The sequence below is a fragment of the Nuphar pumila genome, chromosome 10 (genome assembly GCF_984573655.1).
Source record: "Nuphar pumila chromosome 10, dmNupPumi1.hap1.1, whole genome shotgun sequence".
In the NCBI taxonomy this organism is placed as follows: Eukaryota; Viridiplantae; Streptophyta; class Magnoliopsida; order Nymphaeales; family Nymphaeaceae; genus Nuphar; species Nuphar pumila.
Genome location: NC_143258.1, coordinates 92,898,156 through 92,912,628, shown reverse-complemented (window position 1 = coordinate 92,912,628; position 14,473 = coordinate 92,898,156). Strand labels below are relative to the sequence as shown.

The 14,473-nt window shown below is 38.0% G+C and overlaps 1 protein-coding gene and 1 long non-coding RNA gene across 7 annotated transcripts; both read right to left on the bottom strand.

The window, feature by feature from the left end:
* Window positions 1-1,754: 1,754 nt before the first annotated feature.
* Window positions 1,755-5,921, bottom strand: LOC149827381 (uncharacterized). Of its 3 annotated transcripts, none has more exons than XR_016434890.1 (6): window positions 5,641-5,921; window positions 4,996-5,113; window positions 4,316-4,369; window positions 4,052-4,198; window positions 3,798-3,905; window positions 1,755-2,918 (listed from the first exon to the last, which is right to left on the bottom strand). It is a non-coding gene; the product is annotated as an uncharacterized LOC149827381 (long non-coding RNA). The 3 variants fall into 3 exon arrangements; XR_016434889.1 differs by having other exon boundaries at window positions 5,039-5,113; XR_016434891.1 differs by lacking the exon at window positions 4,996-5,113.
* Window positions 5,922-10,718: 4,797 nt separating this feature from the next.
* Window positions 10,719-12,605, bottom strand: LOC149827380 (uncharacterized). 4 transcript variants are annotated; one of them, XM_090019325.1, is made up of 4 exons: window positions 12,492-12,605; window positions 11,795-12,084; window positions 11,639-11,702; window positions 10,719-11,534 (listed from the first exon to the last, which is right to left on the bottom strand). In XM_090019325.1, exons 2-4 carry the CDS (start codon window positions 11,965-11,967, stop codon window positions 11,211-11,213), a joined length of 561 nt encoding a protein of 186 aa, XP_089875451.1. In that variant the 5' UTR covers window positions 11,968-12,084; window positions 12,492-12,605; the 3' UTR covers window positions 10,719-11,210. The 4 variants fall into 4 exon arrangements, with proteins under 4 accessions (XP_089875451.1, XP_089875454.1, XP_089875452.1 ...); XM_090019328.1 differs by having other exon boundaries at window positions 11,795-12,087; window positions 12,492-12,594; XM_090019326.1 differs by lacking the exon at window positions 12,492-12,605 and adding an exon at window positions 12,179-12,440 and having other exon boundaries at window positions 11,795-12,087.
* Between the last annotated feature and the right edge of the window lie 1,868 nt (window positions 12,606-14,473).

The following is a 14,473-nucleotide window of genomic DNA, read 5'->3' as shown; positions in this document are numbered from 1 at the left end:
TTTATATCGCTAGCAATCACACTTTTCACGAACGAACGAAGCATATTGAGATGGACTGTCATTATGTTCGAGATGAGTTTTTACGAGGCACCATTCAACTTCCATATGTTCCTACCGAATATTAGTTGGCGGACTTCTTCACCAAAGCTTTGCCTTCGCCTCGCTTCTACTTCCTCCTCAGCAAACTCTCGGTGATCTTACCATGTGTTTGAGGGGGGGTGTTAAAATATGATGTATATTTATATATATATATATATATATATATATATATATATATATATATATATATATATATACATAGATTACGACACATACACATATATATGATATATATATGTCTATGTGTCTATCTATATATATAAATATATATTTATTTATTTTGTAAAACCTGATAGGGGTATTTCTGTCATTTCACCCTGTACACGCATATCATTGATATGCTTTTCTCTTTTTCTTTTTCCTTTATTCATTTTCCTTTTTTGCTTTTTTTCTTTTTTGTTTTTTATTCACTTGAGAGGGGTCCACATAGAGTCGTTGGACCCCTCCAACGGTCATAAATATGACCGTTGGAGGGGCTCCAACGACTCTATGGGAGCCCCTCCTTGGGTCCCTTGCTCTGTATAAATAAGGGGCACAGCCCCATGTATTTCTCAAGCTTCTTTTGAAGCATTCTATGAAGTGAGATATATTTTTTATCTTCTTTTTGTGCTTGACCACTTTTGTGGTTTATTTTGCCCTTTTGTGGCATCTTGTGTATGTCGTGCTTCCGTGCTTTCGCTTGGAGACGTTGCTCTTTTCATTTGGCACTTCATTACAATCCAGACTCTCTCTCTCTTTATGATTCATGTTTTCTTTATTATTGTGAACACCTCTTAGCCTTAGCTGATCATTATCGATAACCTTCATTTGGTTATCAACCTTATCGATAATCTCCATTTACCTTAGCTTCTGATGATCATGTATTCGGTTATCCACCTTATCATGAACCTTCTTGTCGTGAACCTGATTTTCATGTAATTGGTTATCCACCTCATCATGAACCTCCTTATCGTATATTCGGTTATCTTGATCAAGACTCTTCATATACGCCAATGAGTTATCACTACAAGAAAAATGCAGATTAACGACAATCGCTATCCATCGCAAATCTGTCGCTAACGTGTTTAGCGACGGATAGCGTCCATCGCATAATCTTGGTCGCTAAATAGCGACAGATGTAATCCGTCGCTAAATAGGCACGGGTTTGGTTTTGTGACAGAATGTAATCCGACGCTAAATTAGCGACTGATTACATTCTGTCACAAAATCAAATAGTAGCGACGGATAATATCCGTCGCAAAATTTAAAAAAAAAAACCTTGGTCGAGTATGATCCATAAGAAACTGGGTCTCAAACATAAGCCCAAGAAAAATTTTGGTCCAGGGGGCGCTGCCCCTCGAGCCCCCGCCAGGGGCGGCCCCCCTGGACCCCCGCGCCGGAGGCAAACCCCGGCCCCCCTCTTGTAAGGAAAATATATGATACTGCTAAATAGTATAATACAGTTAACACTTGGGAAAAAAATGCCATTCTTACCCAAAATAAAAAAAAGAAAAGACAATAAGAATGCCTGAAGTATATTTAAATGAAAATAAAGTTAACACAATTGAAAGTGGACAAAGCAAACATGATTAAAGATAGAACAAAGTAGTATTAGGCCATGCCAGATTGCTTGCAATTCATTCAAGTTCATACTCGTTTGAATAGGAAACTAAACGGAGACGATGATTCCCATGTAACATTTATAGTGATCACTTGGTTCTTTGACAAGAGAATGAGCAGACTCATGCTTAACAATCATTCACTACGTGAAACGGATAATGGCAATATTCCTGTTTATAAGAATCAATGCAACGAAAAACTCCATGAAATGGTAGATGACAAAAAAACAGCAGCTATCACGTACAAAAATGGAAGTATAAAAGTATGCACCAGTAGCAACTGAAAGTATGCACCAGTAGCAACTGATAAACCCATTATTGTGGTACCCTCTGAAAGTGACCGGAGCTAGTTGACAAAAATTTCAATGGGCAAAAGAGCAAGAGCCTCCCACTGCTTAAGACAAAACCACCATCATGATCAGAGGAAGAATACAACATCCTTGACTGCAACAAAAAGTGATCATTCAACAATAACTCTTTCAAGAACGTCAAGACCACTTGAGCAACTTATGATGTGAAGATACAATTTTCCAGAAAAACAAGACAGGCAACTCCAACCTTTTATAAGAGGCATTTAACCATATTGTCAGAAGCAATGAGCATACCTATTTTCATGGATAACATGTATGTCCTTAACTTTTTGATAAAAATAATTTGTAAAGAAAAGCTGAAATGTTGAATACACTTTCCACATACAAACACAAAGAAAATGACTAGATGAGAACTCAATAAATCTAATTGCAATGATTGGTAAGAGTCCATCAAATGCATACAGCAGCAGCATTAATGAATATTAAATGCACATTTCCAATCAAATACTTGAAATATATTAAGACAGTTACAAGGTAAAAACATAAGTCTATTGCATATGCACATAGCATTAGATTGTTAGCATGACTCAATAATGTCAACCAAATCTTCATCTACACAAGAGCTCAAATATCCATCATATCCAGGGTTATCCATCATACCAAAAAAACCAAAAAAATGAAATTCATATTTGAGGTCTTTAAGAAACTGAACATCAATGATTGAAGGATTATATCCGGCAGAAAAACATGTTTTCCTAAACTAGAACTTTTCACCTCTTAAAGTGGTGCAATTGAAGTGTCAATCTTCTCCAACTAATGCATTCAAAATACTGCTCTTGCCAACATTAGGTCGGCCAACAATAGCGACAACAGGGATTCACTCCTCCACTTCATCAAAACTTTCAGATGCCTGCATTCATCCAACACATTATCAACTTGGCAATATTTAACATATAAAATTTTACTAGTAGCAAGCCATTATCATCAAGAACATGGACACACTACACATGCATGCACTATGAACCCAAGATTAATCAATATCACCGACTTCAATTAATTACTAGCAAGTCTTGATCATCAAGAGTATGGATATATATATTATGCATGCACCATAGACCCAAGATTCATTAATATGACTAAGCAACATGTAACTGACACTTCACAATCAGCTTAAAATGCTTGCCATTTAACAAATCAATACCTACATGATCATAATATCTTCACATCTCAGACAATTTGGGCTAACAAACACCAAAAAATATGTATTTGAAAGTCTAGAAGTGTTCTTACAACAAATCTTGGTGATAGGCCTGAGTTTTTCCACTACATTGTATTCCATCCACAGGTGTTTGGATTTCAAACTAATTGACAATAATCATGGTCAACTGCACATAAGGACATATCCTATCCTAAACATTGCACAGACATTAGCTATGAGTTCTGACCATCCAAAATCACCAACTTGGGCTTCAGAGTTTTTTCAGTGAGAGCATCACTCTTGAAACAATACTATAATTTACAATGTCTAAGGTGGCACGGCAGCAAGCAACTTTTCTTAAACAATCCAAGCAGTTGTGTTTATTGACTTCTTTCAAATCAGAATGTAATGGCTTTGGTTTATCAACGGATTTTTGTAGCAACTAAAACTTGTAACAAAAGAATTGTTATCAAAATACTATCTAAGGAATTCAGAAGTTTCTCCTCTAAATCACTGGACCAACAAAGGAGAATGGTTCATTAGCTGTAGAACATCCATGAAAAAGAAAATAGAAATGAAGCTTGAACTGACCACCATAGCTACAATTGAATCATCTCAGATGTGACCATTTCAATGGAACAGATGACTCCTAACATAGTCATTCCCAAACTGCATCCACCAATTTCCTTGTTTGGGGTCCTTCAGTCAAGAAAAACAAAAATTAACACAAAACTCAAGAAAGGAGCAAGGAGGTTTTAAAATTTTAACATAAAACAAAGACATATCAGATATATTCTCTGGTTCTGTGTTTTCTGTTTTGGATTTTTCTGATTTATATTTTTTACCTTCCACACCAGTATACTGATATCATATTGGGAACCACCAAAACCCGAGATAGGGGAAATGCTAGCCCCCATGGCTATCTCGCTATTGATTTGGATGAAGCCAGAGCACAGGAGATTGTAGCACCTTGTAGCTTGATATGCATCACTCTGTTTGAATCAAATAATGAAAGCACAATACACCAAAATATTAGGAACTTGTTTATCAACTCAAAATGGAATTAACATATGTAAAAAAAAGGCCAAACATTCACTCAAGAAACTTACAGTCCAGTAAGTAAAGAGCCTGGTGTTGTTGTCCCCATAAAGATTTGGGCTTACCTGTGTATTTGCCAAAGTCAAAACAAATGTTCAAAAACACACAAGATATAAGTTGTTCTTTTCTTTCAGTTCAGAATTTTCAGAATCCTTATAAAAACGAGGGAAAACATCATAATTCAAACAAACATCACAGGATGGATCAATTTATTTTGTGTTTTGGGTGTCTACATATCCTCTCCTTCAAAGGTGAAATCATCATAATTCATACTAAAGAACCACACTGTGAAACTCATAATTTACACTAAAGAAGCGCACTGTAACTTCCCAAGGTAAAAGATCAGTTGGACGAGACAAAGTTGAGGGTGCTGAAACTTTAGAGGAAAACCTACATACAATGGAACATGTAACAAGCTCCTCAGTTGCAGAGAAAGCTGCACTTTTTGCTCTGTGAGTGGGATAGAATCTATAAATCCTTAAAAGTGAAAAGAGAGAAAAAAAGACACAACCAAGCATCTTTTTAATTATATCTCATAAAAGCCTTTCTCCAAAATTCTCCTCCGATCGAAAATGCTCAACATCTAACATGCAAATCCTCAGGCTATGGCAGTTGATTGAAATCTCACAGATCGCCTTAGAGAATAATAAGTTCAAGTTCTGGTTAGTGAGGAAGGCAGCTAGGCGTTAACCTCTGTAATTATGAAAGTGCAGCAGAGTAGATGACAAATTCACCTTTCACCTCTTGGTAAAATCATTGTGACAACGATCATAGCAGCAGCAAAAAAAATCTTTATCTTCCTCAACTCCCTAAATACGATCAATCAGAAAGAGCTTTCATGAGTGCAAAAGCACCAAAATAAGCACAAATCGCAACTTTTCATCAATGCCAAGTTCATATGCTCGTTTATTAAAAGACTTACAAGGAAATTGCTTCCACCAACAATGTATGCAAAATTGAACTCCTTATAACCGCTTAGAATAAAGTATTCTTCATTTGGAATCGCATAAAAATGAAACAGTCGCCAATCAAACTTATAAATCATGAAAAATATACAATTCCATCGATAATGATCAGATGGCGATGAGAATCGTTAGAGAGAAAGTTTCCTTCCAGAATTAACCAAAAGCAAACAAACATCGATCAATCTTATAACTCTCGTAAATGCACAAATTCTCCACAGAGATGGCCGGATTTATTAAGTGCCTCATTCTTTCGTTCCCAAAACAGACAAAACCGCTAGTTAACGATCCAAACCCCTAGATCGAGAAACAAAATCACGACACAGAAGGAAGAAAACAACAAATATCAAAAAGAAAATAAAAAAGCAAATTACCTGTAATTTTGGTAGATAATCGGTCAAGCGAGGAACGTCTTCGAGAACTAAACCTCCCTCTCCCTTATCGACCTTCTTCAGGTGCGCAACGAGATCGCCTCTTCTCCTGTGGATCGACAACGACGCCGAGTAGCCCACGCCGTAAACCCTAACTCTCAAGTTGAAAGAGCAATAGAAAGAGCATTAGATTGTGCCGCGGACGATGATCTTCCACGGACGATGATCGACGACGACGGTGCAGGACGCCCTCTTCCCCGTCGGGAAGCCGATTTGGGGGTGGGGGGTTAATTAGAGAGAGAGAGAGAGAGAGAGAGAGAGAATTTCGCGCAGTTTAAATAAAAAAGTAGCGATCGTTTAGGGTCGAAAACATTCCGTCTCTAAATTCATCGTAAATTAACAATGAAAAAAAATATGGCGCTCATCCGTCGCTAGTTAGCAATGAATTAGCGACGGAATGTTTTTCATCGCTAAATAACGACAGAGTTTGCAACCAAATGTTTTTCGTCACTAATTCCATAAATAGTTTCAATTTTAACTATGACTAATTTTCTCTAGCTAATTCGTCTTAAATTTAAGACAAAAATAATCCGCTGATTAACGTTTTTCTTGTAGTGTATGCCTCTTCATATGCACCAGTTGTTTATGCCTCTTATCGTGAACATGAACCTCCTTATCTTTTATCATTATCACCTACCTCCCCTGTTCTCCTTTACCCATTTGATAATATGACATTCAACCTGTTCACCAATCTGAATGGACATTTGCCATAGATGGGCTTAGACCACTGCTGAGAGACTTTCTTGGAAAAGCCAGGAATATCCATCCACCAATCTTCAAATATGAAATGATTAGACGTTTTAATTTTGTTCTCAAACTGAAGAATAACAGCTCCATGTTCATATGCAACTCGGGGACATACATAAGCCGATAAATCATGATGAGCATCGACAAAATCCATCGAGGCGAGAGCGCGGTCTAGTTTCTTTAAACATGAAGAATATCTATTTTTTGACCATTTGAAAAATTGCCCACCATCGGGGATATCATAAAGCCTCCGTCTCTCAATGAAGTCATTAAAGTCCTTTATTGAGCATGTAAACTTCTTTGGGCGATTACATTCATCAAGAGACTTAATGCAATTAAAATCATCGATGGCACACCAGTAGGCATAAGCTTGAGCCCCACTTTGCTGAGTTCAAACCACAAACGCCTTTTCCTTGGACTTGTTGTGGGACTATACACTACCCTCAACAATAGGGGAGACAACAAAGATGGAGAAGAGAACAGGATTGATATAGAGAAATCTCCAGTCCACACCACCTGGTCAACCCAATCTAATCTCCAACAAATTAAAATCCCTTGAGCAGAATAGATGGAAGGCTTGAATGAGAACCTACACCCCTTCCAAATTGCACGGCAAATATTGTTGTCCACCACTTTCTAATTTTAACTCCACCACTGCCAGAATATCAAGCTTTTGATTTGTTCTCCAGTTACCAAAGAAGAGTTGGAGTTTAAGTCTCTGGCATTCCAAGCTGCAAATTTCATTTTGAACGTGATGACTTCCACTTGGTTCTTCTATTGGCAATTGCAACACCGATAAAAGAATTATGCTTTATGTTAAAAGGCTTCTAATTTCTGTCTTTAGCTTAGAGAGACTAGGGCATTCACTGTTGTTTTCTGGTGTAACTGTAGTTCTGGATTGATAAAGCCTCCTTATCAGTGATTTTGGAACCCATAGACTCACAAAGTTCATGAACTGAGTTCCCCAAGAGAGATTCAACCACTTCATTAACACGATCAACCACCACCCGTTACGTCGTTTCCATCAGACCCCAAGGAGGAGGATGGCAGAGGGAGGGGAAGTGCTCATGGCGGGGGGGCTACCATTGTGGCAGGTAAAGAGAGGAGCGTCAGTTTCGTATCATGGTAGTACGCTCATATAAATACATCTCTGATCTTATTCGAGATCAGTAACATGGACAAACATCCTGACAATGATTCAAATAAATTAAATAGAAGCCAGAGTTAAGCATTGAGCGCAATAACTGCCCTTTCCAGTAAGGACTACGGAGTGAAACGGCCATGGTAACTTTTTTTTTTTCACACGTACGGTTGGAGCTTCTTACTTCATATATATATATATATATATATATATATATATACCGTGTGCTAAATAAGTTTTTCGAGTTTTTTTATTTTATTTTTAAATTCTGACCGTGCAGATGTGATCTATGTACTTGATTTTATAAGGATCAACTCTTGAAGCGATTGATTTTAAACATGGGTAAATTTTTCAAGCTCCAAACATCATTTTTTTTTCATCAAAAATACATGATCCAGATTCATAGTAAATCTACCATGTCCAAAACATGTATAGGTCCGGAACTGCATAAAAAACATCGGAAAAAACTGAAAACCCCATTTCACACGTGGTTTAGCACCAAATGTGTTTAGCACCTACCCATTACTATATATATATATATAATGAGTAGAAATCACTTTTTTTTTTAAATTAAATTTTTGGTAGATCAAATGCTACCAATGTGATCAAAATTGTTTGTTTAGTAGGAACTTTGTTTTGAATTATGTAATTATGACAAGTAATTAATTTTTTGAAGAGGTCCAAAAATCAATGGCTCACACTGTATCAGTATTTAGTAACTCAAAAGATCATATCTATGTGAATAGAATCTATGTAATTAGAACGAGTCTACACAACTTGCACCTATGATTTCTAGCTCATTACTTTTGTAAAGTAGCTAATATTTACTTTATATATATATATATATGAAGTAAATTCTAATATCAATGGAGCGGTTAAGTGACATGGCTAAAAGTGTGTCATAGCCAATCACGTGACAGCATTGCATGGAGCCACAGTTACAGAGTACCGGCCTCACATGAAATGGCACTTAGCGTGTTGTTAACCCCGTGAATCCGGATTGGGTGCAATCACATGGCACAAAAATTGTGCATTAAGTACCTGATTGCCCTCCATCAAGCCTTGGGCACCACAACTGACACTCGCTGTCTCAAAGATGGAGGGTGATCAGGTGCTTAATGCACAAATATATATGAACTGATATTTTTACTATTCCTGCTCATAGATACCTTAACACTCTGCATTTAAGGCTTGTCTGACAAGGCACATGGCCAGAATTGATTTTCTTGGCTGCACAGACAGTGGTGAAACGCTCCAATACAAATGAAACAGTGTGAGGTAACAGTAATTGAAAAAGTTGAAACGTTGACATGACAAAACCATACCTCCTAAAGGATGAGCACGAATCAACTTGATCACGACGGACCCACCAGACCCAAAATCTAATTTGAGATGCTGGTATCAGGCCTGGAATGGACTCACCTTAAAAAAAAAACCATACCCGGATTCTATAAGGATTACATAAACCAAACCCGAACCATACTCGGTAAAATAAAGTTTTTTTATCTTTTTTACATTGAAAAATAACGGATCTTTGTCGAAACTTGGGTCGGTTTCGAGACGGGTATAAAATTTCACAAACCATACCCGGCTCTATATATTAATTGGACCTTTCAGGTCCGACCCTAATTTTAATAGGAGCTTCTTATTTATCACCAAACCCTGACCTTCTACAGGGTTTAGTACAGGTCGGGTCCTGACCCATTGACACCGTTAATCATCAAATGCGTGACAACAAAGTAAAGGCAAAGAAGGAGAGAGATAGGTGTAGTAAAGTCCCCCACGAGATAAGGCCAAAGTTCAAACCAAAAAGACGAAGAGAATCCCTCAACGAGGGTTGATCGAAGCAAACAGTGCACGTGACGATGATGAAAAAGGGACAGAAACAGCCTAACACCTTTCGGTCATTTGTCACCATCACATACCTACAAAAACCCCATTTCAAAACAAGGGATCCCACACAAAAATAATCATGAATTCAATATTTGAATATAGTAGTATTTTAACAAAAACATAATTTAAAAGTTTGTGTCCTATTCTTCAAAAGAATCCTTTTTTTTTTTTCTTATGAAACTCGAGCCAAGTACCGAGTCTCACCCGTGTCTTTGTGACATGAGAAGGAAAAAACCCCACACAGCAGAAAAGGACGGATCATCAGACAACGTCATTGCTGATTACCCCAGGTTTACCAAAACCCTAACTTCAGTCCTCACACACCTCAGCCTGTGTTGTCACAGCTCCTGCTTTTGTAAAGTTTGTTTATATTAGAAAATAGTAATGATATGGTGCTCCGGGAGCACCTAACTCCCACCTAACAGAAGATTAAATTTAAAAAAAAATTTGAGCTTTTTTGGTTGATTAGACCCAATAGAAAAACAAGTTTTGGATCATGTGATTATGACAAAAATATAAGTTCTTTAAAAAATCAACGGAACACAACGTACCAAAAGTTATAACTCAAAAAACTAATTTTCATATAAAAAAAAGTACGATATAAGGCATGATTATCTAAGAAGTCTGATTGAGAAGCTGCAACCTGCACATATGGTTTGGGTGTAAGGTGTGAGTTCCTGGAGCACAGTAGCAATACTAACTTAAATAATTAATCACCCACCGTCCCACCCCACAGACAGGCTTCGTGCTAACTTAACCAACTCAATTTTTTTTTTTTAAATTGAACCTTCTGTTAGGTGGGAGTAGGTGATCCCGGAGCACCATATCATTACTATTATCTAATATAAACAAACTTTACAAAAGCAACGGACCAGAATGTACAAAAATTTATAACTCAAAAATCTATTTTTCATATCCAAAAAATACTATCTAAGGCATGATTATTATCAAATAAACCATGTTGAATGCATCTATGAAGTCTGATTGAGAAGCTGCAACCTGCACATATGGTTTCCACTAGGTGGGTGTAAGGTGTGCGCTCCTGGAGCACAGTAGCAAAACTAACTTAAATAATTAATCACACATCGTCCCACCCCCACAGACAGGCTTCGTGCTAACTTAACCAACAAACCCTACCTCCTTACAGACGATGCTGACAAAACCAGCGGAACCAAACCCTTCGTTGAATTTCATTTGCGCAAGAAAAGCAGAAGCGAGGAACAATTGCACCATTCAAAACTCAAAGAGAATGAAAAATTAAATATTTACATTAATGGAGAAAACCGAATTACAAAAATTAAGATAAAAATACTCAAACCCTAGACATATTCCAGAACAATATACAGATTCAGCCACGGGCAGAGAACCAAAGGGGAAAAAATAACAAAGCAAAGCCAAGGCAAATCTAACCTCACCCTTTCTCAGAACCCCTCTAAAATTCCTGATCTCACTCATTCATACCTAGAGCTAAACCTAACCTAAACCTCAAAAGGAAAACCTCACCCTTTCTCAGAACAAGAGGCGCATCACACTTCCTCTCTTATTTCAAAAACTCATTTACATAATACATATACACAACTTGACAACATGAACTCCCTTTTCTAAAAAAAGACTTTTTTTTCTTCTCCTGATGTGCTGCTTCCTTTCTGTTGATGGAAATTGTGGTGAAACTCACGTTGACTTTCGATTTGTGGGGTCAACAAAATGATCATGATGTTAGTGGATGGACGGATCAGGCCATCGCCGGGATGCTGCAGCCCCTTCGATCTCGGTCGAGGGAGTCAAAACCTTCGATTCTGACGGCAGCGGGCTTGTGACCGAACTTGGCCCTCGCGCATCCCTTGCGAGCGGAGGAAGGCGATGGGGAGGAGGGAGGAGACGATGCCGGCGACGCTGAAAAACTGGCCGGCACCGGAAAGGGCACCGGGGGAAGATCGTCCCTGCGGCCCTCCGTAAACCGAACGTCGTGGATCAGAGGGTTCGCCGCTCGGCTCGGCGGGGATCCGCAGAAATAGGGAGGCGACCCGCAACCCGACTGGTCAACACCGTACACGCCCTGCGATTAAGAACATCCACAAACAACCGATCAATCTTCAGATTCCAGGTAGAATTTTTCTAAAGAACGAAGAGGAGAGGGAAAAGAGATGGGGGACGGTGTACCTTTGCAAAAATTATGTCAAGGAGTTCCGATCCGGCTTTGGACTCGAGCTGCTCCGTCGGATGGCTGTTCATTGGCAAGATTACCGTAGATCAGCTTCACATCGATAGATCTACAGAGAGAGAGAGAGAGAGAGAGAGGGAAAGAGAGAGAGATACCTCAGAGGCAGCCAGAGAGGTCGCACGGAGTCGCCAGAAATGGCATGGTTGATGATGGCGAGTCGTCTCGGTTTCGGGCAGAGGAGGGGTCCCCTGCAGCGTTCCTGAGCGGCGAGAGACGTCCTCGCCCTTGCGAGATCAGCCATATCTTCGAACCCGTTGGATCGGCGCATCTTCAGCACGGATAGACAACGGAAGGCTGATCTTTTTCCTCAAGTATGTACAGGTTAGATGTGAGGGTTAATTAGTCTTATTTACAAACTCGACCCTCAGCAGCCCTCTGACCATGCCTGCTAAGAAAAGAAAACGAAAAACTGAATCAAGGATCGTTCCTACACATCCAAACGACATCTCCCAGATCTGTCTTGGAACAGAACAACTCACGCTTTAATTTCACAAAAGAAAACCCTACAAAATCCAGATCTTGAAACGGAGTTCGCGAAAGACTAAAGAAAACCGCAGATCTACAAATTCCCCGCCGGGATCCGCAGAACTCCCGAGCATCGTTCCCGTTCTAATAAAAGGGAGGCCACATACCACAGAACCAACGGTCGACGCTCGGAAATCTCCCCATCAGAAGATGAGAAACGCCAGAAAAAGGTGAAAATATCTTGTTCTTTTTGGAAAATATCAGAAAAGGTAAACTAGAAGAACACAACAGAAAACGAAGAAGGGAAAAAAAGAAGAAGAAGAGTACCACGCTGCCTTCAACGAGCCATGAAGAAATAAAATTAAACATAAAAGGAAAATTTAGAAAAGAAAATTGAAGATGGAGGAAAGAAAACAAGAACATCGATGGTGGGAAAGATTTATAGGGAAAGGGAAAAAATAAGAGAAGGGACGCTTTGGTAATATCGAGGTAAGTAAAACGTGAGGAAGCCAGGCTACACACGAAACCTAGCCGTTGGATTAAATATTATACCTTTTTTCTTTTTGTTTATTTTGAAACACGCACTTGGTACGTGACGCAGAAAGGGCGCATCGTTGTCGACAGCACGGCATCTTTTTTGTTTCCATATATATAAATTAAAAAAAAAAAGTATGCACGTTGATTTGATATTTAAAGGCGGAATGAACGGCCAAGATTTTTGTTTGCTTTTGAAGAAAAGAAAAAGAAAAAGAAAAGTAAAAGTAAAGGTCTGGTTGATTGGAGCTCTTGGAAGGTGGAACCTTTCAACGTTCCGATCCGATGGATACTTTTTGTGTCAGATTTTTTTTTTTTAATTGGGAGTAAACAAAACATGGGAAAACGCTTTATTTTCCGAACGAGGTTCAATTTCAAAAATCTTCTTGAGGTAAACAAGCTTATCTTTTTCTCTTTCCTTCATAAAATATCTCGTTTAAGAAAATAAATATTATTTAAGGGTATAGCTATTTTTTGTTAAAAGATTTGATGATTTTAAGACCAACCACGTCTTTGGAAAACTTGAAAAATTAGAGCCGGTTAGATGCAAATAAAAAAGTGCCGTGGTATTTGCCAATAACCGATGGGTTAGGGTCGGGTTTGGTTTGTGGAACCGGGTCTAATCAGGTTTACTATAAGAGAAACCATACCTGGACCCGATATGAACTACATGACCCGGATTATACTTGGTAAAATAATATTTTTTATGATTTTTACATTAAAAAATTATGGGTCTTAATCGAAACTCGGGTCAGGCCCGAGTCTGATATAAAATTTTACAAACTATACATGGATCCATGTATTAATCGGACCTTTGAGTCAAAAATAGGGTCTTCTTATTTGTCACCATACCCAAATCTTATAGAGTTTGGTCCGGGTCGGATTCAGGTAAACCCAACCTGTTGACACCCCTATATCTAAACGTGACAAATGTTAAAACCATTAAAATAATATTGAAATAATTAATTTTAAGCTATTTTTTTATTTATTAAAAAATAACCGATTCAAGTTATTATATCATTGCCAGGCGCTGTGATACTTGCAGACAAGTTTGCTCATTCTTGCAGCGAGTCAAGCAGAGTTTTTGCTCATAATCAGCATCAGTTAAACAACCCGAGTTCTAGGATGTTTACTGTAAAAAGATACATTGTTTTAGAGCTAAAAGAAATAAGATTATTAAAAAAGACATATAAAATATATCGAAAATACATTTCTTACTACCTAACGAGCGCCGAGTACCTACTGTTCATATTCAGCTTGTCGAGCCGATTTTATGAATTCAAACGAGCTCTTTCTCAATCTTAATTAGAAGACTTTTTTCTAATTAAAATTTTAATATTTAGCCTAACTTTTTGTCCTTAAATTTCAAAAATGGGTTTCAATGTTTTGAGTTTCTGGTACGAATACATAATTCGGGACCTGATTTTTCCTGAGTTTTTTTATTGTTTTTTGGAAATTAAAAATAGAAGCTTGTAACAAAAAATTGAAGAAACGTGAGGCTGTTGTGGTAATTAGGGACAAACGATAGACTTTAAAAATAATTTCCTTTTTATAAATTAGTAAAAAAGCAGAATAAAGTTTGTTTGTTTTTTTAATTTATAACACATGACTGATGAGGAAGAGAGAGAGAGTAGCAGTGAAGAAGGTATTTGTTTGAGAAAAACCTGAGGCAGCAAGAGCACAAAACCATGAGCGCGAAGAGACGTTTGCGTCCCCGTTATTTTTCTTTTCATTATTTTTTACCCGAAAAATTCCCCTCCACTCGTTTAAAAACT